Consider the following 26,636-nt stretch of genomic DNA (forward strand, 5'->3'; position numbering starts at 1 on the left):
TATGTACCGAGTGTCTGATTCGTGTTTTTTGCAAAAAAAAAATCATGGTTATTCGAGGTATCGATCAAGTCCTCGAACTAAAATATTCAAAATCGGCCAATCACAGCGTCGCGAGATACATTTTTTCGATAGCTAGGTAAACCTGCGGTTGGCCAAATTCAAACGTTAATAATAAAGTCATTATCGATATCTCGATATCGATATCTCGATATCGATATCACTTCGCGCGGGACACCCTGTAAGAATTTTCTTGCATAGCTAATTTGTGTATCTGTCAGAAAAAACAGTCACGTGGAATATTTGTAGTAGCATCACTCAAATGAATGAATGAATGATCGTATGCTAAAATGTCGAATTATCGGTAAATAAATATATCCGGAGACGGTTTCCTCGAACATGGCATATCATTCGAGAGATATCTGTGAATTAGCAACTATAAGTGAAATGGAGAAATGAATAAGCTCAAATGGAGCGATTATAATTTTCTTCTCGATAATAATCCACTGACTGGAATGTGACATGTGTACATGCTCATGCGAGACATAACCTGAAACACTAAACGTCACAGTTCATTAACTATTGAAATTATTGGTTTAAAAAAACGAACAGTAACATATGAGGTCGTAAAATGAATAAGAAGGTGGTCATTGCGTTTTATTTGCTGCTAAACGTAATCTTCTCAATCGTAATTGTACTGTTGAACAAATGGCTCTATATTCACACCCTCTTTCCGAACATCACACTGTCCATGATACACTTTGTTATGACGTTTATCGGCTTGATAATTTGCGAAAAGTTAAATGTTTTTTGCGTCAAGGATATTGACATCAAGGAGATGGTGTTAATCGCCATGACATTTTGCGGATTCGTCGTTCTGACGAACCTGAGCTTAGCACACAATACGGTCGGAACCTATCAGGTAGCGAAAATGTTAACGACACCCTGCGTGATAGTGATGCAAATGATATTTTATAAAAAGCATTTTAGTACACTTGTCAAATTAACGTTGATACCGATTACATTAGGAGTAGTGATCAATTTTTATTACGATCTACAATTCAACGTCGTCGGAACTGTTTATGCGACACTTGGAGTGCTTGTAACATCCTTGTATCAAGTGGTACGTTATGATTGTTTCTCAATTTTCAATAAACATCAAAAGTTATATATAAGTTTAAGAATATAAATGTAAAAGCATACACAGTTTTTGATCATACATATTGCATTTTCTTACAGATGATAAACAGAAAACAGAGAGAATTTCAGATGGATCCAATGCAATTGTTATTTTATCAAGCACCATTATCCACTGTTATGCTTTTGATACTTATTCCAATCTTCGAACCAGTTGGGCAAACATTCACACATAATTGGTCACTATTGGATATAGTATGTTTTTGACAATTTTTTAAAATTAAGATTGTTTTCTTGACTAAATTATCTTATTTTTATATCATTTACAGATTATGGTGATCTTATCAGGTGTTGTTGCATTTTTTGTGAATTTGACTTCCTACTGGATCATAGGAAAGACCTCACCTTTAACGTATCCTTATGTAAAATTATTACAAGAAATTTATCATCTTGTGTATTACGCACTTTAACAAAGTATTCAGATATAATATGGTTGGACATTCCAAATTCTGCCTCCTTTTGTTGGGAGGTTCATTACTTTTCCATGAAACATTGGAGATAAATCAAGTTATTGGTATAACTTTAACATTAGTGGGAATTATATTATACGCTCATGTCAAAGTATGCTCAGTTTTTATGCAACGCTTCTCTATATGTCAGTAGTTTGTATTTAATAAATTTTTCTTTCCAGATGAAAGACCAGACAGTAGTGTCAGAATTTAAAATCAGAGAAACGAAACCTTTGCACAAAGTATGATTCTATTTGAAGAAAGATAATTGACCGAAGAAACAAAAAACCTGGAATTGAAAGAAATTTATCATTGTACTTAATAACATATAAATTTTGTAAATTTAAAGCCTATATTACAATAAAATTTATTTATTACTCCCGAATTATTCCACAGCCTTCTAATTCTAATTAAGATATATGTAATATTCCAAAAAAATGCTTACTTAATCCTAATACTTATAAAATTTCAAGTAAAAGATTTCAAGTTTTAGCTATTCCTGTAATGTTAATCAATTACTTGAAATTTAAAAATAGATAAAAGAAACTTTAAATGTATCACGATTAAAATTATACTAAAATCAGAGAGGAGTCAAATTATGAACAAAAAATATAAATTGTTTAATAAAATATAAAAGAGAGTAAAATATATATTAAAATTTACACGAAAAAAAAGATGTTTAGCAAAACGGGTCGCCGTCGCACCTTGGGCTGAGATAGTTGAACTGTATTGAAATTAGCGGCAACTTCAAATTAAGATTACGATTTATCGTTAGCTTTTTCCCAGGTGCATCGGACCCGAGAGCAGACCCCTTGGAATGCCTTTATATACGAAACTTAGTTGCCCGTAGCGTTATCGAGAAACTATTCGTCCCATGAGACATCTAGTTTCTGAAAAATGTATCAATTGCTAGATGCAAATTTCTCGACAGCAGCTTTCGCAAATGTATATGTGTAATCGATATTATTCGTCTCGCTGTAAATATATTTCACAATATACAAACGTATTTCTCTTATTTAAATTTATTCCTTGATTTTATTAGAAGATGACAAGAAATACATTTGCCGGGAATGAGCGATCGATAAATTTCACGAGCTTGAGCTTTGGAAGGTGGCGCGTAATGTGAGCAAAGCTCTGCGTTTGATTTCCGCCAATGGCGAATCGCGTTACTATAACAACAGTGATAAGGGAGACAGAGAGAGAAAAAGAGAGAGAGAGAACTTCGCATGTATCAATCAAACAGGCGTAGTTAGCAACGTGCTCGTTCCTTTGGTGTTTCATTCGTTCAAATTCTTTTTGCTGTACAAAACGTAGCACGATGAAAATCGAGGAGGTGAAGAGCACTGCGAAGACTCAAAGGATCTCCGCGCACTCGCACATCAAGGGATTGGGACTTGACGAGAAAGGTATAGCCACCCAAAATGCGGCCGGTCTCGTCGGTCAGGAAATGGCGCGAGAGGTTAGTATTTTCTCAGAAAGTATTGCTCTAAGAATTGTATCATATTACATGTATGTCAGTTTGTTTTTTTAGTATAAACAAAAATATCATTTATGTAAAATTTACTTTTTCAAATCTTGATGTTTTACATTTTTTCCTTTTTTTTTTGTATTCTAATAACACAAGAGATAGTGATAAAAATTATTAAATGTAATCTCACTTTGCTTCTACAGGCAGCAGGCATTGTTGTTGATATGATAAAGTCTAAGAGAATGGCGGGACGCGCCGTGTTGTTGGCTGGACCACCGGGCACAGGCAAGACTGCAATAGCTCTTGCCATTGCTCAAGAACTTGGTAACAAAGTGCCTTTCTGTCCTATGGTTGGCTCAGAAGTCTATAGTTCCGAAATCAAGAAAACAGAGGTCCTCATGGAGAATTTTAGGAGGGCCATTGGTTTGAGAATCAAAGAAACAAAGGAAGTATACGAGGGTGAAGTCACAGAATTGACACCTGTGGAAACAGAGAATCCTATGGGTGGTTATGGTAAAACTGTATCACATGTGGTCCTTGGACTGAAGACTTCTAAAGGCACAAAACAGTTAAAGCTTGATCCCTCTATATACGAGTCTCTGCAAAAAGAAAAAGTAGAAACTGGCGATGTAATCTATATTGAAGCCAATAGTGGTGCGGTAAAGAGGCAAGGTCGGAGTGATAACTTTGCTACTGAGTTTGATTTGGAAGCAGAAGAATATGTTCCCTTACCAAAAGGTGATGTACATAAGAAGAAGGAAGTTATTCAAGATGTAACATTGCACGATTTAGATGTAGCTAATGCCAAGCCACAAGGAGGACAGGATATAATGTCCATGATGGGGCAATTAATGAAACCTAAAAAAACTGAAATTACAGGTAAAATAAGATATATTATTTATATATTTAATATTTTATAGCAAATTATTTCTGTATTATAGATTTTTTTCAGATTTAATATATGTATCGATATTTGAGAATAAATATGTGTACATATTATATATACAAATTATATTTTATAGATAAGTTGCGGAAAGAAATAAACAAGGTAGTAAACAAATATATCGATCAAGGCATCGCCGAATTAGTACCAGGAGTATTATTCATAGACGAGGTCCACATGCTAGATATAGAAACGTTTACCTATCTGCATCGCGCGCTGGAAAGCGCTATAGCGCCGATCGTTATTTTCGCCACAAATCGTGGTCGTTGCGTGATCCGGGGAACCGAAGACATTGTCTCTCCACATGGCATACCTCTCGACCTATTGGACCGCCTGCTCATCATCAAAACTCTTCCATATTCCAGGCAAGAGATTGAGCAGATAGTGAAGCTGAGAGCTGTAACAGAAGGATTGCAAATTGAGGACGAAACTCTATCCGCTCTCGGTGAACTCGGTACGAAAACGACTCTGCGATATGTAGTGCAACTTCTGACACCCGCGGCTTTAGTTGCAAAAGTCAATGAAAGAACCAGCATCAAAAAAGAGGATGTTGAGGAAGTCAATGTGCTTTTCTTGGATGCGAAATCATCTGCTAAGATCCTCACACAAAATCAAGATAAGTTTATGAAATAAAGATTAATTTTACAATAATTTTTCAAATGTGTTTTAAATCTATTTTCTTGCATCCGACAGTGCTTTAAACCAAAATTGGAAATTTGATAAATTGATAAATATAATTTGATAAATTCTTAAATATTTATCATTATTTTAACTTATTCAATTCCTCGATCGCTTATTTGTATTCTGATAGATAGATAATAACAGATTTAAGTGTATATAGTAATGTTAAATGTATCACCATTGTATTATGAAGTACTCTTACATGTTAGATGGATTTTTCATGGATTGATATATTTTACTTACAAAATGTTTTTGTATATCAAAGATATACTTCAAATGAAAATAGTTCTTATAAAATATATATATATATATACTCTCTCTCTCTCTCTCTCTCTCTCTCTCTCTCTTTATATTATATCACAAAATTTTTATTCATATATATTAAAAAATTTTATTGTATTATTTTAAATAAAATAATATAAATAAAATAAAAAATAAAAATAAATATGTAATAAATTATTATAATAAAAAATTATTGGTATAGAACCTTATGTGTTGCACAATGTTTGCAAAAACAATAAATATGGAAAAAAAAATCTATTGTTTAATAGAACTCTATTAAACCGGACATTAAGAGATATAATTACGAAAATAATTTGTCAATATTATACAAGTTAAGATTAAAGTTCAAGCTATGTAATCAAGAATTGTGACACGATATCGATATATTGTGTGACTGTACGATATCAACATACTGAGTATAAAATCTCCGTCAAGTTCATAATTTCTTAGTTTTATGAAGATCTTCGAATGGTATATACGTGCGGTATTTATCGTTAACGTTTTTCTACGCAGTCTCTTCTTAAAACATTACAATGCAGCACACTTTAAAGGTAACACGATACTCGACACTTCTAAATAAACATAATGTCATGGCTCAACATGTGCCTGGACTACAATTGAGCAATTTGCAAAAAAATCTTGATAAATTACTCCCGCAAAAAGAAGAATTTCAAGCAAGGCACATCGGACCTAGAGAACACGAGCAAATAGAAATGTTGAGATTAATTGGATTTAAGGTAACATATTTATGAAATCTTTTTATTCAATTATGAGAAAAAGGCACTTGTAATTAATTTCATTTGCAATTTGATATTGCAGAGTCTTGATGAATTAACGGAAGCGGCAGTACCAGTTAAAATTCTTCGCAAGGGAGATTTAAATATCGATGAACCAGTTAGTGAGTAATGTGTTCTTTTAAATAGTATATCTAATATTTTAGATTTTATTAAAACAATCAGAAATCTCTCTCATATTAATTTGGAGTAAAATGATGGATCTTGTTTCTTATTCGCAAAGTTACAAGTAGCAAATAAAAAACAATATATAAACAGCATTTTTTTTCCTTATAAGATAATCGTCATTCTGTAGAAACGTGACAAGTCACGAGACTTTATGATTCAACTTGACCTAAAATTGATAACCTTCGATCTATTATTATTATCTTAGGTCACAGATCAATCTCGTGTCTCCGCTTCGTATTCACGTGATCTCAAATAGAATTAAGTTTATGTCGTCGCACATATTTAATCTCATTTTGCAATAGCACATACATAATATTATATTTTGTTCATCGTGTAAAACTCTAATCATCCAGGGTAGGTTCAAACGTTCTGATCAGACTTTGAGATTTTATAAGAAATTTAATTTTGAACAAAAAATTTCGATAAACATGGGTCGAAAAATGCTTCCTTAAAAAGATAGCGCCCAAAAACCTCTGAAATTACAGTTATTTTATAGATTTTTACAAATATTAGGAAAAGTATGTTTTTTAACAAAAAGTACGGAAATAAAAGTTATAGAGAATTAAATAATCTTTCAAATGAATGTTTAAAGGAAACTTTTTGCTCAAAATTAAATTTCCTATAAAATCTCAGTCTGACCGGAACATTTGGGCCCTGTATATTGTTTACAATATTTGAAATATATTATATATTATTTATATTGAAATAATATATAATTAAAGTTTAGAATTATTGTGTATTATAAAAGTAATACAAACTATATAATTCTGTAGCTGAGTACGATCTGATGAAGCGGGTCACCAAAATTTCGGAAAAAAATGATGTATGGCGCTCTTACATAGGAATGGGATACCATAATTGCTGTGTGCCACATACAATCATGCGTAACATCTTCGAAAATCCAGGATGGTAAATCATGTTAGAACAAAATTGATGAATCTGAAATATGTGCAGAAAAATGTTGTATAAAGAATTCTATTATATCTTACTTCAGGACGACGCAGTATACTCCTTATCAGCCGGAGATCTCGCAAGGACGACTTGAAAGCTTATTGAATTACCAAACCATGATATGCGACTTCACGGGGATGGAAGTGGCGAACGCTTCCCTTTTGGACGAAGGAACAGCAGCAGCAGAGGCTTTGGCGCTTGCATGCAGACATAATAAAAGAAAAAAGTTATTTCTCTCTGACCAAGTGCATCCGCAGACTATCAGTGTGATAGCAACGCGCGCCGCGTCTCTAGGTTTAATGCTGGAAGTCGGAGACGTGTTCAAAGTAGATACCAGCGGGAAAGATATTGCCGGCATTCTCGTGCAATATCCCGATACGACTGGCTGTATACATAATTTCAACAGCGTTGTCAAAAAGGCGCACGCTAACGGGGTAATAATTATCATAGAAAACTGATATATACAAAGGAACAAAAATGTTAATGTTCTCCTTATCAATATTTTTTATGTGAGAAAAATAGTTTTTTTGTAACTTTTATAAAAAAAATAGTATCTCGTTCATAGATATATTATAAGACTGTCATTATCGTAATTTAACGATATGCATTGTGTTCCAGACACTCGTCTGCGCGGCTACCGATTTATTGGCGTTAGCTTTACTTCAACCTCCGAGTGAATTCGGCGTCGATATATGCGTGGGCACAAGTCAACGTTTCGGAGTACCTTTAGGATACGGAGGACCTCATGCCGCATTCTTCGCGTGCCAACAAAAACTGGTGCGATTAATGCCCGGTCGAATGATAGGCGTTACGAAAGACTTCGATGGACGGGAGGCTTATCGATTGGCCCTTCAAACGCGCGAGCAACACATCAGACGGGACAAAGCCACCAGCAATATCTGTACCGCACAAGCGTTGCTAGCCAACATGTCCGCAATGTATGCCGTGTATCACGGTCCCCAGGGAATACGTGACATTGCGAGCAGAGTGCACAATTTGACCTTGGCCTTGGCGAGAGGTTTAGAAGTAACTGGAAACGAGATAAACAACATGTACTTTTTTGATACTATTAAAGTGTCGCCAAAAATTTCTGTGCAGAAGCTAAAAGAGAATGCGAACAAAGCTGAAATAAATTTAAGGTTTGTGTACTCTCCTCTTGATAGACGCGGAATAACTAATAATTAATAATTTTAATATTATAAGATAAAATTATGAACGAAAATTTGTAGATATTATAGCGACGGTACCATTGGAATAGCTCTTGATGAAACTACAACAATAGAAGACGTGAATGATCTTTATAATGTATTTTCGGCGAATACTACAGTTGAAGATGTTATCAAAAACGAAGACTTCCTCGCGAGAAGCTTGAATAAATCAGATTTCCATCGTACTATTCCGTACTTGCAACATCCTGTCTTCAATAGCTATCATTCCGAAACAAGGATAGTCAGATATATGAAATCTCTGGAAAACAAGGATGTGTCTCTCGTACATAGTATGATTCCATTGGTAAGCGACTGCAATTTTACAAAATTATGTTCTGGTATAGTTTAATGTTAATTAATATCAACATTTATATCAGGGTTCTTGCACGATGAAACTGAATTCAACGACGGAGATGATGCCGTGCAGTTTGAAAGGTTTCACGGATATGCACCCCTTTGCTCCTTTCGAGCAGGCTAAAGGCTATCAACAATTGTTTGCCGAATTGGAGCATGATCTGTGCGCAATCACCGGTTACGATGATATCAGTTTCCAGCCGAACAGTGGGGCACAGGGTGAATACGCGGGTTTGAGAGCTATACAGTGTTACCACGAATCCAAGGGCGAAAAGCATCGGCAAGTATGTTTAATTCCGGTATCCGCGCATGGCACGAATCCTGCGTCTGCCCAAATGGCAGGTATGCAGGTAAAGCCAATATTCGTGCGTAAGGACGGCTCCGTCGACATGGCGCATCTGATGGAGATGATCGACAAGCATCAAGAGACATTGTCTTGCCTGATGATTACATATCCATCGACAAACGGAGTATTTGAGGAGACAATCGGCGACATATGTGACTTGGTGCATGGTGCCGGCGGGCAAGTATATTTAGACGGCGCCAATATGAATGCTCAAGTTGGCTTATGTCGACCCGGTGATTATGGCAGTGACGTATCACATCTCAACTTGCACAAGACATTCTGTATTCCTCACGGAGGTGGTGGACCCGGCATGGGTCCTATCGGAGTGTAATATTCATCTTCATCTTAAAAAAAAAGAAAAAAAGTTTTGCATCAAATTATATGTATATAATTTATCTTACAGAAAGCGACATCTCATACCTTTTCTGCCAAATCACCCAATAATAAATTGTTCTCGTAACGGCAATGGTGATATAAAGAATTTTGGTTCTGTGTCGGCCGCACCTTTTGGATCATCTGCCATTTTACCAATATCGTGGGCTTACATCAAGATGATGGGCCCGAAAGGCTTGCGTAAAGCTACACAAGTGGCCATTCTCAATGCCAATTATATGAGCAAGAGATTGGAAAAGCATTACAATACGTTATATAAGGGTGAAACCGGATTGATTGCACATGAATTCATTCTGGACATAAGGGATTTGAAGAAATCTGCCAACGTCGAAGCCGTTGATATAGCGAAGAGATTGATGGATTATGGTTTTCACGCACCGACTATGAGCTGGCCGGTAGCTGGCACTTTAATGATCGAACCGACTGAATCCGAAGATAAGACTGAGTTAGATAGATTTTGCGATTCTCTGATCTGTAAGTTTTAAAAACTTTTTGAATGTTGTGCTTAAAACAACATAAAGTTAGATATTAATATTTCTGTCGGTCTTATTCACGTTGGCATTTCTTCTGGTAGCTATAAGAAAAGAGATTGCAGACATCGAGGAAGGAAAATTAGATATTAAACAAAATCCTTTAAAGATGGCACCTCACACGCAGGAACAAGTAATAGCAACTGAATGGAATCGAACATATTCGCGAAAGTTAGCAGCTTTTCCCGCCGTAAGTATCTTTTAAGTATTTTATCTAGTCGAACATACAACAATTGTAGAATTTTATATGTCTTTTTTTAGCCATTCGTGAAAGGAAGTAACAAGATTTGGCCAAGCGTAGGAAGGATAGACGATATATATGGTGATAAAAATCTATTTTGTACATGTCCGCCTATTTTACCAGAACAATAGTGTTGTACCATGTTATTTTTATATATATACTACATATACAGTTAGTTGTAATAGAACTATTTAAATATTTAATAATACAAAAAAGTTTTAATATATTCAATATAAAAATTCAAATAGGAATGCTAATAAGTCACGCACAATAAGGAGGCACCACTAAATTATGTAAAAACCTTTAATTCTAACACACATTTCGGTCCTTTGCATTATCTTTAACAAATTTGTGTTTTTATCTTCAGTTTTCATCGTCATCATTCGTATTAAAGACAAAATTCGGATTAATTTCGTTATCTCTTAACTGGAGCCGATAAGGAATTTACATGAATTTGTCATTTGGAATATTCAGTGAAATCAAAAAAGATTTTTACCTAATTTAGTTGCGTCTACTTATTGTGTTCAGCTCTTATTAGCCCACTTCCTACTTGAAATTGTATATTTACATATTTATTATAATTTTTATACAATATATTATTTATATAGAAAACATAATGCTATTTTACACCTGCAAATGATTCATTATTTATATAAAATATAATGCGCTATTGTTTTATATTTGCAGATAAGAAAATACAACAATCTGTGTTAAAAATTCAAACTTCTAGAAAATAAATGATATACATTTCCATTTTTATTTTCTCACTCAACTTATTCATTTTTATCTAACTTGATACACATATTTACACAATTACCAATAATTGTTATCCTTTAAATATTTTATACATGTATTATAGACCAGGCATAAGATAAGCGATGTTATCGAGCATTTGGGAAAGTGTCTCTGGTTTAGCTCCGTTAGTTTCTGGCAATTGTTGCGTTAAACAAATTAATGGACCTAAGGCACAGAGCAACGAGTCCAACAGAACCGAAAGACTGCCAGAAACAGCTATTTGACCATCGTGTTCCTTCAAACGTTCCCCAATGATTGTCAAGCTTTCGCCAAGCAGTTTGAGATGAGCCGCAACATCAATTGGCTGTGTTCCAATCACCTTGTACATTCCCGTGCCTATTACCGGTTCATTAACCAGGTCTTTTCCGGTGCGATTTGACGGCGGTGAGATTGGGATATTCCCGACAACAGACGGCACTCCGAGTTGGATAGTCTTTTTGGTAGTAGTCTTCGTTTCTTTTCCATTACCTGAAATACAATGCATACGAGAATAATTTAATAACGTTGTACTGCTCACATTTAAACAAAACGCATGCACGTCAGAAAAAAAAAGAAAAAAAAAAGAAGTACAAAGAAGATCATAAAGGATAGATATATATTTGATTCAATATTTTTGGCTAATGTTTTTGGCTAATGCACATGCACATGAAGAAGACAAAGGTACATAAACTACTGCATAACATGACATACAAATCAATACACTGCTTATATATGCAAAGAACTAAACAAACCCACCAATTTTATTAATGAATTTTTTTCGCGAGGCGGGTGGTGGCATTTTCCAGATAGGCTCATCTTTACTTGCTGGTAAAGTATGAGGTTTTGCTGCTAGGCGTTTTGCGCGTCTGCGCCAATTATATTTTTCCAGATGTGGTACTGTAGCCCACAGCTCTCCTAATCGCTTAGAAATTGCTGCAAAATCTACAAAAAGCAACAATCAATAAACAACATCAAAGTTGCATGCGTTTGTAATTGTATGAATAAATGTAGCTTAAATACCCATATAAGGAGATTGCTCTAATAGTTCTTGTCTAATTTTCTTTGCCCATAGCATGTAAGCGGTAAATCTCGTCTTCTAAAAATATTAAAAGATTAAGCCCATTCTATGGTGTCGCTCTTCATTAGTACATACCCCTTTGTCTTTACGTTGTGCCTTCGTTTTGCCTATAATTTTCCCATCCTTAATAATCAACTTTTTCTTACATTTTTCAAGCATATATAAACTATTTGCTTGCGATGGTGTTTCCTGACCTGATGGTGGCTCTAGTTTCCTAAATCCCGTTTCTCTATCATCGATCATAAGGGGATCTACTTCATTGTCGCTTCCAGAATCCATGCTGTATCTCTCATCCTCGTTTATCCCAGAGGGATCATCAGATTCTGAACCCGATGTCTGTATCTCATTATCAGACAAGGATTCCACCTTGATCCTTTGTTGCACATGATTGGAGCCTGAATTTTTTCTTTGTCGCCCACCGACTTGATGGGAGTGGCTAGATTGGGTGGGCAATATTTGCTGTTGCTGCTGTTGTACTTCATACTGATCCAAGAGTTGCTGAGTTTGTAACTGTTGTGCCTTCTGTCGTTTGAGTTTATTTTCCGTAAGATCATCAGACTCAAAGTCAACGAGCTTAGAAGATTTCTTCCTTACACGGCCACTGCGAGAGATACCCGTGACCTCTAGATCTGAAAGATAAAGCAGACTGCACCTTGCCAAACAAAAGAAAGGGTCTAATATACTTTGCAATAGCTAACTACCAGGCTTAAACATTTATAGAGTCAGGATATAGAGGCACAGTATACAAACACTACTTTTATACAGACTACGATGTATCAGCTACTAAAGGTATGGATAGCCAGTTGCAGTACAACTTGGAGATTTCTCTTTGTCTTGGAAATTCTGTATTATATTCTTATAAAAGATAATTTTATTCAATTACTCCAACATTTCATAGAGAATAGTAACGAGATGAATAAATTTTTAAATATAATAAAGATATTTCTATGTTTCAATGCATTAACTTTTAACACAACTCCGTACATTCAGTATACGCGACAAATCGTGAGAAAATTTAAGCAATGTACGAAGAAATATGTATTATAGTTTCAAAAGATCATAGAGGCACAGGGAAAAAATATGACGCGAGTAATTAGCTCGATTTCGCAAAATTTTCAAATTCCAGTGACGCAGTACACGAGTGTTTCGTGTATGGCGCCAGTTAGTGCGGCAATTATTCACTGCGCGCCGCCAAAATGTGTCTATATAACTCCTCACGTACATAACACATGTAATGCACCAAGTCGCAACCGAATATTGTCGGAGAGAAACTCCGGGATTTTCTACCAACGCGCCTATATATTCATGCGATTCACCGCAAGCGATACCAGCCGAGCAAGCAAAAATCAACTATCCGATGCAGCCTCGTGAAACGAGAAACCGATCCTCACCGTCGCTCTTCTGCGTGCGTGGTTTCGACGATCCGTACATATCCATAGCGTCCCTCCGCCACCGTGATGCCTGAACGCGGGCGCTGCGCCGTGGCGTACTGTCGTCGGATTTCGCGGGCTCACGAACGTTCGTATTCATGATGCTACCTTCAATCGCGCCCGTGGCCTCCAATTTCGAATTAACGTGTTCGACGAGCGCTTACGAGAACGAAAGGGATCGTCGATTATTCGTCCGCACGTCGCGGCAAAACTGACGAAATGACCTTTATTTATTTACGACGTATTTTCGAAAACAATTGCTAAGCACGAGACGCACGTTCGCGCCCGAGATGTGCGTCGGCGCAACGCGCGACATTTCGAATAATCCGCCGCGCGCGCCAATTCCGAGACCCGAGATTTACTTCAGGCGGCAGTTTCATACTCGGTGTTCGCTTTTATGAATAATACAAAACCTCTCCCGTTCGTCGCAAAGCTATGGAGATTGTTAGAAACCGAAGAGATTTTTGTGAAAAAAATAAGACCGCCTACGTCTATAGCTGCGGATGCAATGGATATGCGCGATTAAAAATTTTTATTTCATAATTCTCGAATGTTTAACTATTAAGGAAATTACCCCTTCGATTCTCCTTCATTCACCAATCAATTCGAATCGTGAGATACTTCAGATAGCACGCGGTCGAGTTTTCTCAAAATATGAAAATTATGAAGAATTGAAAAAGAAATTTTTGCGGACAAAATAAAATTAGATCGAAATTTTGTGTGCCGTATATATATGATAATATTATTATCTCAAAATCGAGCATTTTTTACATAATCTACAACTAAGAAAAAGTCCCCTTTATTCTCTCGACGAAATCAAACAGCGCGGTACTTCAAGTGAGACGCAACAGTTTCTTGAACGGTTCGCGGAAACTCTTCTCGCTCGTCGCGAATCGTGCAAAATATCAGCAATCGGGGAAGAAAGGACAGTATTTTTTGCGAAAAGAATAGCATTAGATCGAGATTTTATTTGTCATATCAAAGTGTAGTGATTATCAACAAGTATGTGATAATATTTATTATCTCAAAATCGGGCATTTTTTTGATAACCTTCAATTAAAAATAACGCCCTCTTTATTCTCCCGACGAAATCAAACAGCGCGGTACTTCAAGTGAGACGCGACAGTTTCTTTAACGATTCGCGGAAACTCTTCTCGCGCGTCGCGAATCGTGCAAAATATCAGCAATCGGGGAAGAAAGGACAGTAATTTTTGCGAAAAGAATAGCATTAGATCGAGATTTTGTTTGTCACATGGAAGTGTAGTGATTATCAACGAGTATGTGATAATATTTATTATCTCAAAATTGGGCATTTTTTTGATAACCTTCAATTAAAAATAACGCCCTCTTTATTCTCCCGACGAAATCAAACAGCGTAGTACTTCAAGTGAGACGCAACAGTTTCTTTAACGGTTCGCGGAAACTCTTCTCGCGCGTCGCGAATAGTGTCAATTATCAAGAATCGGGGAAGAAAGAAGAGGAATCTTTGTGAAAAGGATATTGGATTGAGGTCTTCATTTGCCGTAACGAAGCGCAGTTGCTGCTGATGGGTAAGTGACAAAATTATCGATTTATAATCGCGTAATTTTGTAATCTTCAATCATAAAAAATTAGCCACCCCTTCATCCATAAATTCGAGTCGCGCGACTTCTTCAGGCGAGTTGTCAAAGTTTCTAAAGTTTTTTTTTACCGACTTGTAATAGTACAAAGTTTTTTTTACCGACTTGCAGTAGTACAAAGTTTTTCTCGCGGATCATGAAATAAGAAAATTTTCAAAAATCAAAAAAGAAATCTTCGCGGAAAGAATAACATCGAAATCTTTGTTTGCCATATCACTATAAAATAACTGTTAATGAGAAAACTATCTCCTAATTCCATTCTTTTTAATTTACAATTATAAAAATAATTAATTCTTCATAAATCTTTAATTAATTTATATTGCTGTGTAATTTGTATATTTAGAGTCAGGTTTATATTTGAATAATATATTATATAATCATAAACTGTGTACAACATATTTATCATTAGATATTTTATATATATATATATATATATATATATATATATATATATATATACTCGTATATATGTACATATTTGGATTTTATATATGAAATTTATTACTAAAAAGAATATTGAACAATTAATACCATATAGCTGTCGCTAATTGTGTGTTAAATAATTTTCTATATCAAAATTACATGAAAAGAAAGAAATTAATATATGAACAGATATAAAATATAATTCAATGTATAATAATTACGATATAAAATTTTTGCTTCTATTATTTGAAAAGCAGAGCAATTTTGTCACGCTTCTTTACATATATAGCTAATAATTTATATTATCAATACATATCTTTCGCTATAGAATTGATTATATATAAATCATTAAATAATATTGAAATAGAAATTTCAATATATCATCTATAATTATTTTATATTCATTATGTGCTATTTTTGTATTCTATTACATTCTAAATGAGGATAATTTGATATATGTAATCCTATATGTACAAGAAGATATTTTTATTCAATTCTACATATATAAAAATATTATATATTAATATATTATTGTAGCTTATTCTAAATGCTATCTTCTTGCTCCCAAAGTAAAGTATGACATTTAATTAATAATCACAGTAATCTTAATATATATAATCCAAAAATTAAAATACACATGTAAAAATATTATTATAGCTTTGTTAAAATCTGTCAAAACTAAATAATTGCTTAAATTAATAAAATTAATCTAAATACTATCTTCTTGTTCCCAACCATCTTCGTCGGATAAAAATCTTCTTTTATGACTTGTATTCATATAGGGCCTCAAAGTCCATTCTGTGTCAGCCGATGATTCAGTGTCTAAGGTTCCCAATTTGATCTCATATAGTTTCATCTGAAAGCGTGGTCCAACTTCTGTCATTTCAATATCTTTTCCATGTACCTTTTTATATGTATGATGTCGAAAACATATATAATCATCATGATTAGCGAAACTGATCACTCTCTTGCTATCTTCCTTCGGTACAGGAAACAAATACCTCAGAATGTTCATTACTCGCTCCTAGTTTTGTTTTAAAATTGTGGAATATCAGATGTGGATATTGCTCTGACATTGTACCAATATCAGGTATATCATGTCGCATTATAACACCAGACAGTGTAAAATAGGCTGTTGGTCCATTAGGCAGATGGGATATCACCAGACTGTCGGGAATGCCTCGGTGCTCGTGCACTATGATAAAGTCCGTGACGTCGTTGGCGCGACAAGCGCGGATCAATTGTTTCATCTCGTAATTACCGCGATTCATTCGCTGCGAATTGGGAAATATCAAACGCAGCTCTTTAGCGAACATCTTCAGCCGGGAGCTCGGGTCGCGGGACGTCGTGATGACGATCTTCGGGTCTTCCACGCCGGCCCATCGATACTCGTCGTCCTCGTGGTCGGCCACGGCACCGCCGCCCATTTCCGTACCCATGGCCATTGCCATCTGAGGCCCGGCATCCTCCCATTCGATCTTTTTCTGCACGTGTAACGCATTTTTTCTCAGATCCGGGTGAATCGGTACATTCTCCTCCAAGCTATGCTTCAGCTTGTCCTTCTTCTCTTGAATACCTTTCACCTTATCTTGTACGGATTTTCTGTAGAGATACTCTCTACGCAATCGTGCCTGCCTTCGCAACATTTTTGTCGTTTAAGATTATAATTTAACTTTGTCGATTGTTATCAAATTATTCAAAATTTTTCGTCTCGAATAGCGCGTTCAACTAGGTGATATGCTCACTGCTCACTTGCAGGTTATGTCGGGTTATGTTTATGACGCCACGTGTTTGGCGCTTGGCGACAAGCAGCGGTACGCAACTTTGGCTGCGTTCAGCAGAAAAAGCAGCTTTGCAACTGTTGTAAAATTCTTTATTATGATTGGTTTATACATTTAGATCCGGCAGGAACTAAATGTGTAAACCAATCATATTGAAGAATTTTACACAGTTGTAAAACTGCTTTTTCTGTTGAACGCAGCCATTTGTAGTTGAAGTTGATTGTTATAAATGTGCAATCTGTAAACGTTGAAAGTAGAAAAAACAAGAAACAAAAAAGAAATTAAATATAGTGCTGAAACTAATAAATTTTAAGTACATGTTAGCCGAATTTTGTTGCTTATGCAAAATTATATAATTAATCAATTTACATCTCGTAATTGTATATTTTGAATCTTTCTTTGTTTATTTAATGCTTAATTTTTTTATGTAAATTATCTCTCCCTCCCAGCAAGTTTTAAATTATTTTAATTAATATCCATATATATATTTTTTATATCTGTTTTAGCAATAATTTTTTTTTTAATTGTAATTAGAAGAAAAATTTATTTTTTTCCCTTCAATCTCCCCTAAATTATTTGCACAATTCTTTGTGTCTTGTTTGATAATAAATTAATAAATACAGTTTATTATTATAGATCGTCTTAATTTTTATTTAAAAAAGTTCTCATTACGATCATTAATCTTTTAAACGCGATTAATCTTTTATAACTATTTCGTATGTTTATCGAAATTTCATATATATTTTTTGCGTATATCGCAACGTGCACTTTACAAGAAAATGCAACATAACGCATTTGAGAAAATCAGCCCGTTACCCCCACACTTATGGTATGTTCGACTTGGATGTATTATTTTGTGCAACCACCTGAGCGTGGGCAATCACGCATGAAAGTAACAATGAATAGCATCGAAATAGGCGGATAGAAGGCCAGACCGGTGATTTTGTCCGATGCGTTCGAGCACCTGTGTATGCATGTATGCGTACGTGTGCGTCTCTCTCTCTCTCTCTCTCTCTCTCTTTCTCTTTTTCGCATGTATGCACGTATACAGTTCACCGGAGTCCACGCCTTGGGCATCCTCTTCCGCATTTCACGTCGTCAAAAGAGGAAAAATTCTATAAAACTATCTGTCGATTATATACACGGAGTAAAGAATATTCTATAAAGTATTGATTGAATTTTAAATTTTTTCTGCGAAATTACAATTGACAATCTAAGTGAATATATATAAAGTAAATAGATAGGATTTATAATGCCTTAAAATTTTATTTTTAAGGAACACCAAATGCACTATCAAAAATTCATCAAAAATATAAGATATAGTTGAAGATGCTAATGTATATATTCAACTAAATTCTCGTGAAAATATATTTCTTTCATCTATTCTTCTTTACTTGTGCTATTATAAAGTAGATTCCATAAAATATATCATAGAAACAATAAAATACAGAATCCTCGTCATTGTTATATCAATTTTTTTACATAACTATATATATATATATATATATATATATATATATATATATATATTATGAATTTGTAATCAATATTAAATATAATTATAAATGTAGTTTTTAAAAATTTAAAACGTATATTTGATAAAGATAAATTTTCAGAAATAAAGCTTTATTTTTATATCTTTTTATTTTATAAATAGGATTAGAAAGATTATATAGCTTTTATTTATATTAAATTTTAATAAATTTCTAATTTGACAATTACGATATTTTATGTAAAAAATTTGCGACAAGTTCAAAGATACGAAGCCTTTTTATATAACGATGAATTACGCGATATCTAGCTGCAATATTAATAAAACGCCATCGAGCGTGTCAAATTTTTCGTTTGCAGAGAAATTCGATTCGCGGTCATGCATTTTCCGCAACAACGTGTATATAACGGCGGGGTGTATCGATGCCGCGGTTCGGTCCGTATTATAGCAATTCAATAATAAATTGTAGAACGGCTCGGTCGCCGCATTATGCGGCGGTAATCACAGTAATAAGCAGTTCTAAAAGTAACGTAAGTACGTTGTAGGTAGTAACAAGTCGGGGAAGGGGAGAGCCGTAATCTCGGGGGATGCCCCTATGTCCGTGGGGAGGTAAAGGAGGAGAGAAATTGAGAGAGCTGAAACGGAGGGAAAGGGAAGGGAGATGAAAGACAGACAGAGACAGAAAGAAAGAGAGAGAGAGCCCATGGGCGTCATCCGCGCTACGTTCCTTTGAATTGGCATAATTTACAGCCTCGTCCGAACAAATTGAGCGCGTTTATGCAAAAGGGGCGACATAAAGTACGCGATCGACGTGAGGACGATCGTGGCAGAAACTGGACTCGGCCGCCGCTTTTCCTTCCGGCAAAGAAAGAGTTTTACTCTCGATCACTCGCCCCGCTCGTCGATAATTTCGCCAAATCGACATCGACAATTCATGATCGTTTTCATCGAGGATTTTTCATTTATCTTAGTGGATTGAATTACAGAATATTCGTTGGATGACGGCAAGTCATGCGTATGTACGCCTATGAGACGGCTATATGTTGTACGTATCCGTTAAGCCAACATCTAATTCGATAACTGGCGAAAATAATAACGTAGCGATCTGTTGCGTTCGCGGCGCGCAATCATCCGTTTCGGTACCGGGTGTCCGCGGAGAACTATAAGGCGCTTCTTCCGTGGATATTTTATTGCTCGTACACAAGCGTAATAATTGCTACCACCTGCTATATACACGAATACGAAAAATTCTTCCGAGTCACGTCGAGCGATCACGTGGCAGCGTGAGATATTTGTCGAATGCATCGTGTTTGATCTTTATATAAAATTTACAGCGAAAGATAGAAATTAAAACTATTTACAAGCGTTAAAATCGCATACACGAAATAGATAGATGTACGATAAGACAAAGATATGTACGATATTTTCACCTTTCTTAGCGAAAGATTAAATGTCAAACAATGATTTTCAAGTTTGAGTCTCGAGTACCTTCAGGATAGCCAGTCCGATCCGGTCGTTTGAAATAAATCAGATAATTTTTCCGACGTGCTCGAGGAAGGAGAACGGTAGCGATTTATAACGAGACGAGACTGTTTCGCTATCTCGGTAGCACGGATGACACTTATTAAAAGTTTCGGCTCGAGTCGCCGCACACACGAGGCATCGATCTTCCCCCCTCGCGCGTCTCTTTCTTCCCGCACGAGCGCGATATACCCTCTGCCTTGTTACCCGTCCACGAGAAATACCGAACAGTTTAATAAGCAAGAGCGGTGGCGGCGATATATGCCGCGATACAAGATACCACAGGTACCATCCATCACGCGACGCGAATCGCCATTACGCTCCTCTCCAAAGTTTCGACCGGTCGAGATCGACTGCGTCTCTCTTATGAGAGCTTCCGTCTCTAGAAACTCGCGTCGTTGCCCAACGTCTTTAATCCGGAGAACCTATCCGCATCTTTGAATTCTTTTAAAATTACGGCGAGACCCTCCGAGCATCATCGCGTCGCGAGTAGAGGGAGATTAAAAAAAAAAATTGTTATCGCGACTGTTTTAACGCGCCGACGATAACGAAAGCTTAGGTCGGTACTCGCCATCGACCCGCCGTCACACATCCTGGCGAGGAGGTCGCGTGCAAAAAATACGTTAATTCCGCGTAGCTTGCATGACCGTGCAAATAAATAAAACGGCAAACATACATCGCGGCCTGCTGGTGTACCGTATTTTATATTTTATCCGGTACGAATGATTGATTGCGCTCCGCTACCGGGCGCTGCGAGTCCCACGGACACGATAGCATCTCGCGAAATGCCCCCGGTCGCGCCCTTCTCTCCCTTCTCCCCCTCCTCCCCGCCTCTCTCACCGTACTTGTCGTTTCACGCATTGTTTATTATTGTCCGATGGTTTTATCACGATCGTCGGTATATATATATATATATTATATGGGGAAAACCGGACGCGGGGGATAACGATTCCTTCATCGACGCGCTTTCGACGGCGTGTGAGAAAAGGCAAGGCTACGAGTGTAATAGCGTCGCAGAGTTGCGACAATATTACACGTAACGTATATTTTGTTACCATGTTATTGTTATTAGATAACAAATACAATTTATGGCGAAGAGAGAAAAAAAACGATGTATAGAATACGCTTGGAAGGAAGATAATCGCGCGACTATTGCCCCTATTGTGATGTGAACCGAAAAAGTTGTCGGGATTTTTGGCATGAAACGGAGTAAAAGAGGCACACAACGATCCTTATATACGCGAAGAAGATAGTAATTACAGAAGCGGGACTGAAAACGCGGGGCTCCATCAGACCCTGCGAGGCACGATCCTCGATAAGTATAGTTGTTTCAGGATCGCGTCGATGCTCTCCTCTACTCCCGCTATCTCATTTTATTGGTACAGGTTATATGAAAAATTTATTGGCTCCGACAGTGAGCGCTAACATTCCTTCGGATACGATCGAAGAGTTTTGCCAATCCTCCCTCCCCTCGTCTGATCCTGAAAATTTTGAAAATTTTACTCGCGAAAGTCCCTTCTTGAAAAATACTTGAAAAATATATCGATCATGCGAATCGCGGGAATGTGCATTGGCATCGCGTGACTAAATTATTCAGGCTGGATTAAATTTAAATCTGACGTCACAGAGTCGAAATGGAAATGGCACGTTATGATTGAATAAATTTTTCTGGCAAAATTTATATAAAGCATTTCTTTCAAAATTCTTTCGATTTCTTAATTCATCGATACATTGAGAAATTTCTGGCTAAATATTAAACAGTCGATCTACAACGTCCATTCATCAAATGTTACTTAATTATATCACGGCTGCCGCAAGGTAATTATCGTTTCTAGGGAAGATTCCCGCGTCGGGGATATGCAGGTGTGCGCGAGCAAAAAACACAAATAAGTTATCGCCTAGAAATTTTTTACGAAGAGAGAACATCTCTCTCTCTCATCAAATTGCATCTAGCTATGGTGTCTCGGTTGCATCGTGCTCTTCCATTTCTTCGGTGAACGGACTCGATCACCGCATAACGGCTACCCCATTATTATCTTCCGATACAGTTTTGCCTCATTTTTCCCCATCCCCCGCCTTCTTCTGCCCTCTTTTTCTGTTATTTCATGCTTATCCCTTCTTTGCGTTTCTCTGCTCGCTGCACAGAATGAAGTTTGTACTCTCGAGAATCTCTCCCACGGCATCCACGCGATTATCACGATACAATTAAAAATCTTTATTTAGCGCTTAAGTATTGTTAATTAAATAAATATCGAATGCGCATAATTAATCGATATACTATATCAATAAACGTTTGAATAATTTAAAATACATATTAGATACTCTTTCTTGATTCTCAATCTCATATTTCGCTTTGCAAATGCAAATCTTGTTTCGGTTGATCGTCGCATTCGTTTTCCTCCGCGTGTTGCATACAATACATAGTAATACAGCCAATTAATGCTTGCGGCACAATCGCCTGCAAGTTTCTTATGAACTGTCTCGAAAATTGCCGCGCTTGCAAACGTCTGCCGATGTCGGAAATACTCGATTCTACCGGAAGATCATCTCGAGCATCGTTCTATTAACTCCGTGGAAAGACCGAGTTTGTTTCGTTAAATGTATTGCACATTTTAAATCTTTCTCTTTCTCTCTTTCTTTTCTCGTGTACAAATATTTTATATTAATCTCATAAAAAGATTTAAATTTTTTTAAATCGATTAATCGACATAGAAAATTCTGTTCTCGCGGACGGAAACGAGACGGATTGCGTGCAATTGCAAGCGACATCAATAGCGACGAGAATCGATAGCGTCGCTCCGAGTATGTTTGACGATAGAAAGTTTGATGCGAGATAACGTCAGATACACGCGTTGCTGAATTCCTTGACAACCTGGATCGCTTTCGTCCAGGGATCAAAGGCGAGAGACGCGTTTCATCATCCGGCGAAGTCCGGGGACGCGAGGGGATAATAACGATCGCGGCGTAATTCGCGTCGCGAGAGTGCAGGCCGTTATTATTATTATCGGGTAATGTGTGGGGGGGAGGGGTGCCCCGTGGTGGAGTGCAAGTATTGATGTCCCAGCACAAAACCGTTTCAGCCACTTCCTAGGCATCGTGCTATCCTGACCCGCGGCCTCCCAGGAATCAATGACAAATCCAAGCGAGCCCCTCGCTACGCTTTCAATTTATTCGGATCGATGAGCGTGCCGATTGAGCGTTCTAAAAAATTTTACATCTGACATATGTAGCGTACTTGTCGATTAGAACAGCTGTTTATTGATCGCTCGTTCGATATTTATTTGCTTTAGGCAGATTCGTTTTTATCTCGATTTATTTTATATTTTGGGCGATGGCGATCAGAGTGACATCGATGACGGGAATTTTGATTAGCAATATGTGTATTTAACTATCTCTCTTTCTCTCTCTAAAGTATATGGTTCGAGGCACGATGCATTTTATGCATCTAATGCTTAGATGCTCTTTTGTAGTTTACAGACTTTCTCAAGAGATGACTCTACTTGTACGTCTTTCGACACCGCATATTGTACCGTTTTTTTATATAAGACACCTGTTTATTTTAATTATAGATGTATAGATTCCAAAATGCACTTTTATAATAAATCCATTATATTTATTTTTTAAAAGACCTTTAAAATTAAATTTATTTTTTATGATTATATGTATATTTTTCCAATAATTATATTTATATCGATAGTGCTAATTCTAATTTTAGACAATTTCAATATCTGCTAATATTTTTATATCATACGCAATATCCGATTATATATCATGGGTAGATGATAAAACTTTAATAAATGAAATCAAAACTATGGATGTACGCGCCTCGGATGCTCTTACTCAACAACAATCACGAGGGGAGAGGATTACTATAAAGATAGAAAGAGAGGTAGTTTGCGAAATAATGAAGGCAACTCCCAGAGCTTCATCGGAGCATCATCGTCGATCGTAAAAATGGCGGGGCGCAAATTTTTTTGACGGATCGACGCGGCGCGGTCGATCCGTCGTTATCCGCTGCGCCTCTCGTATAACTCGAGGCAGATTCTAGTTGAGCCGTAGATTTATTAGCGATAGAGCAGTTCGATAGCCGGAGCTCTCTCCGTGCACCACCACGCCCATCTCGTGGTGCACACGAGCGAGTACGCAGCCCCGCAAACCCTCTCCTCGATGAACACCGCGGCGTCCGTCGTTCGAAGCAGTAAACGGCAAACGCAACGTTAATCCATCGACGAGCGGGACCCGCTCTCTTTAATGTTATGCTGCGCTCGATCGAGCACCGTGCGTCGAGGGATTTCTCTCGCCCTTAGGGCGAGGATGCGCGAGAGCGAGTCTTCGAAGCTTCTGCAATTTCTCGCCAGGCACAAAGTACACTCCGAGATCCGCCCGACGAGGGCGGCTTCGCCGAGAATCTCCTGCTCTCCTCGGCCGAAAAGAATCTCGAGAATCTTTCGACGCGAAAGAAAAAAGACTCCGTTGTGAGCGCGCGCTGTAAATATATATATTGCCGAGAGGAGGGATTGAAAAGATGATTATGCAATAATTGTTATATTTCAGAAACTTAAAATGCATTTATGATCGTTGCATCTTACTCCTTCTGTAATTATGATCCGCGATTATATTTTATTAAATAGTTTATAAATTAATAAAAATCCTTTATGAATAATAATGATGAGAAATTAGAATCAAAGATGAAATAAGAAATCTCTCTAAAAATTGCATATATTTTTTTCTTGTAATTCCTAATCATCGAATTTTAGAGAGATATTATTCTTTTATATCCACTGTAATACAAAACTCATTATTCACAACATTGTTGCAAATTTTTTTTGTGAGTTCGAATAATAATAAATATACTCTGTATATTTATTAATATAATTTATAATATTTTATAATATTTTAATAAATAATCGTTGAGATCCGCGCATTGATCTGACATATCTCGCTATCGCTATCGAGAACGTGAAGATATTTGAGGGACGTGATAATTATAAGGAAATGGTTCGACGAGAGAGAGAGAGAGAGAGAGAGTGAGAGAGAGTGCGAAACGGACTTATCCGGCGAAATCGATGCACTACTACCGAGCGCGGACCGCGGGAGATAAAAAGGTAGAGAGAATCTGTGTCAGAGGTTGGTTATGCCTCGGATTTATGGGTTTGATTACCGTCGTGTACGATACGCGCGCGGCGCGATTTTGTATAGGTAAATCGTGATCATCCACGCCTCCTCTCTCGCTCACCCCTTCGCCCCTCGCGCTTCTCTTCCACTTGCTCGTCTCGCCTCCTCCTCGCCACCTTCTCCGTTGGATCGCGTATAGAGTTATCGCATTCTCAGCCCGTAAGTGTCCATTGTCTCTACTTCCAGGCTCGCATTATATGCCCATGCTTGCGTCCCGCGATCCTTTTCGATTTACCGATGTAATTTCGATTTTATTAACATCGCGTTGGATTCACCACGCTACGTTTAAATTTATATAAACATATTCTTAGGTAATTATGTGAAGTAGCATAATTGAATTTTTTTGACAAATAACTTGTCCCAAATCTATAATTCGGTTCTGAGAGGTAAATTACATCGTAATATTTATTGCACTGAGAACAAAAGTTGCGCTCGGTTTTTATTTTAAATATTTTATTTTAAATTTTATCTTATCTCTTTGCGGAGAAAGTTGTGCTATTCATAGAAACACATTTGCTATTTAACGGATATTTGAAGTAATAAATATCTGCATGTATCTATTTATATTTTATGAATGTTGCTCAGAAATTGATTTTGTGGAGGATAGTTGTTGGCGAGCTACGACGTCACGTACTTGTGAAAGGATATTGACTAACGGTGGATATTAATTTGAGAGTCTACCGGGCCGCGTATTAATCTTGCGCCGATGTGGCACGGAGACCCCAGGTGGTGTTCACGAATCGACTAGCGATTGATGAAAGAATTTCTCACCGACATGAATGAAGCCTATTGTGATGCTGAGGCGAGACAGAGAGAGAAACTCAGTTACTCCCAATATATCGCGCATCTTTGTTAACGCGTAATGGCACTAATGGACATACACGCGTGTATTTAACGATACAGATGTATTAAAATCAAAATATTATTCTCCAATCCTATTCGCGGATTACGGATCGTCGTAAAAAATTGCGCTTTGCTCCCCCCTTCCTATTTCTCTCTTTTCACTTATTTATCATTTATCTTACCGATCTCTACAACCGATGTTCACGTTGCAAATCCCATTCAGCCGCGCACCTTATTTCGCACGTGTCTTCTCGGACGCGATGTGGTAGCCGCTGGTGGCTCATTGATTTCGCGCGTCAGAAGAGACGCTTCTTCTTCGCGCCGAGAGTCTCACGGGGTGACGTCCGTCGGGAGGGGAAGGGGTGGTGGCGGGAGATGACGCCCCGTGTCGGGTATGGTGAGAAGATGAGAAACGTCGCGGGAGGTCTCGCAGGATTGATGGACATCCTCACCTACCTACTCGCATGCGTGATTATTCGTCGGCCCGCGTGCGTACGT

General features: G+C 37.0%; 5 protein-coding genes across 10 annotated transcripts; 3 read left to right on the forward strand and 2 right to left on the reverse strand.

The window, feature by feature from the left end:
- Nucleotides 1-226: 226 nt before the first annotated feature.
- On the forward strand, nucleotides 227-2,028 carry LOC126853051 (solute carrier family 35 member E3-like). The gene is made up of 5 exons (XM_050598442.1): nucleotides 227-1,120; nucleotides 1,237-1,389; nucleotides 1,464-1,546; nucleotides 1,617-1,755; nucleotides 1,826-2,028. Exons 1-5 carry the CDS (start codon nucleotides 629-631, stop codon nucleotides 1,889-1,891), a joined length of 933 nt encoding a protein of 310 aa, XP_050454399.1. The 5' UTR covers nucleotides 227-628; the 3' UTR covers nucleotides 1,892-2,028.
- Nucleotides 2,029-2,809: 781 nt separating this feature from the next.
- On the forward strand, nucleotides 2,810-4,705 carry LOC126853049 (ruvB-like 1). Its single transcript, XM_050598437.1, has 3 exons — nucleotides 2,810-3,102; nucleotides 3,315-3,990; nucleotides 4,134-4,705. Exons 1-3 carry the CDS (start codon nucleotides 2,962-2,964, stop codon nucleotides 4,685-4,687), a joined length of 1,371 nt encoding a protein of 456 aa, XP_050454394.1. The 5' UTR covers nucleotides 2,810-2,961; the 3' UTR covers nucleotides 4,688-4,705.
- Nucleotides 4,706-5,399: 694 nt separating this feature from the next.
- LOC126853048 (glycine dehydrogenase (decarboxylating), mitochondrial) lies at nucleotides 5,400-10,168 on the forward strand. Of its 3 annotated transcripts, XM_050598434.1 has the most exons (10): nucleotides 5,400-5,754; nucleotides 5,837-5,915; nucleotides 6,753-6,888; nucleotides 6,974-7,364; nucleotides 7,549-8,069; nucleotides 8,160-8,442; nucleotides 8,516-9,165; nucleotides 9,242-9,705; nucleotides 9,806-9,951; nucleotides 10,023-10,168. In XM_050598434.1, the coding sequence occupies exons 1-10, from the start codon at nucleotides 5,551-5,553 to the stop codon at nucleotides 10,131-10,133; spliced, it is 2,985 nt and encodes a 994-aa protein (XP_050454391.1). In that variant the 5' UTR covers nucleotides 5,400-5,550; the 3' UTR covers nucleotides 10,134-10,168. The 3 variants fall into 3 exon arrangements, with proteins under 3 accessions (XP_050454391.1, XP_050454393.1, XP_050454392.1); XM_050598436.1 differs by lacking the exons at nucleotides 5,400-5,754; nucleotides 5,837-5,915 and having other exon boundaries at nucleotides 6,765-6,897; XM_050598435.1 differs by lacking the exons at nucleotides 5,400-5,754; nucleotides 5,837-5,915 and having other exon boundaries at nucleotides 6,796-6,897; nucleotides 6,951-7,364.
- Nucleotides 10,080-13,562, reverse strand: LOC126853050 (HMG box-containing protein 4). Of its 4 annotated transcripts, XM_050598441.1 has the most exons (6): nucleotides 13,077-13,239; nucleotides 12,556-12,709; nucleotides 11,930-12,477; nucleotides 11,797-11,872; nucleotides 11,533-11,718; nucleotides 10,080-11,265 (listed from the first exon to the last, which is right to left on the reverse strand). In XM_050598441.1, the coding sequence occupies exons 2-6, from the start codon at nucleotides 12,566-12,568 to the stop codon at nucleotides 10,856-10,858; spliced, it is 1,233 nt and encodes a 410-aa protein (XP_050454398.1). In that variant the 5' UTR covers nucleotides 12,569-12,709; nucleotides 13,077-13,239; the 3' UTR covers nucleotides 10,080-10,855. The 4 variants fall into 4 exon arrangements, with proteins under 4 accessions (XP_050454398.1, XP_050454396.1, XP_050454395.1 ...); XM_050598439.1 differs by lacking the exons at nucleotides 12,556-12,709; nucleotides 13,077-13,239 and adding an exon at nucleotides 13,246-13,562; XM_050598438.1 differs by lacking the exons at nucleotides 12,556-12,709; nucleotides 13,077-13,239 and adding an exon at nucleotides 13,246-13,559 and having other exon boundaries at nucleotides 11,930-12,483.
- A 2,404-nt stretch (nucleotides 13,563-15,966) lies between these two features.
- Nucleotides 15,967-17,153, reverse strand: LOC126853170 (U3 small nucleolar ribonucleoprotein protein IMP4). The gene is given in 2 exon segments (XM_050598713.1): nucleotides 15,967-16,348; nucleotides 16,350-17,153. Coding segments are annotated over 2 exon segments (936 nt in total). The 5' UTR covers nucleotides 16,973-17,153; the 3' UTR covers nucleotides 15,967-16,035.
- Nucleotides 17,154-26,636: the final 9,483 nt, after the last annotated feature.

This window comes from Cataglyphis hispanica, chromosome 11 (assembly GCF_021464435.1).
Source record: "Cataglyphis hispanica isolate Lineage 1 chromosome 11, ULB_Chis1_1.0, whole genome shotgun sequence".
Classification (NCBI taxonomy): domain Eukaryota; kingdom Metazoa; phylum Arthropoda; class Insecta; order Hymenoptera; family Formicidae; genus Cataglyphis; species Cataglyphis hispanica.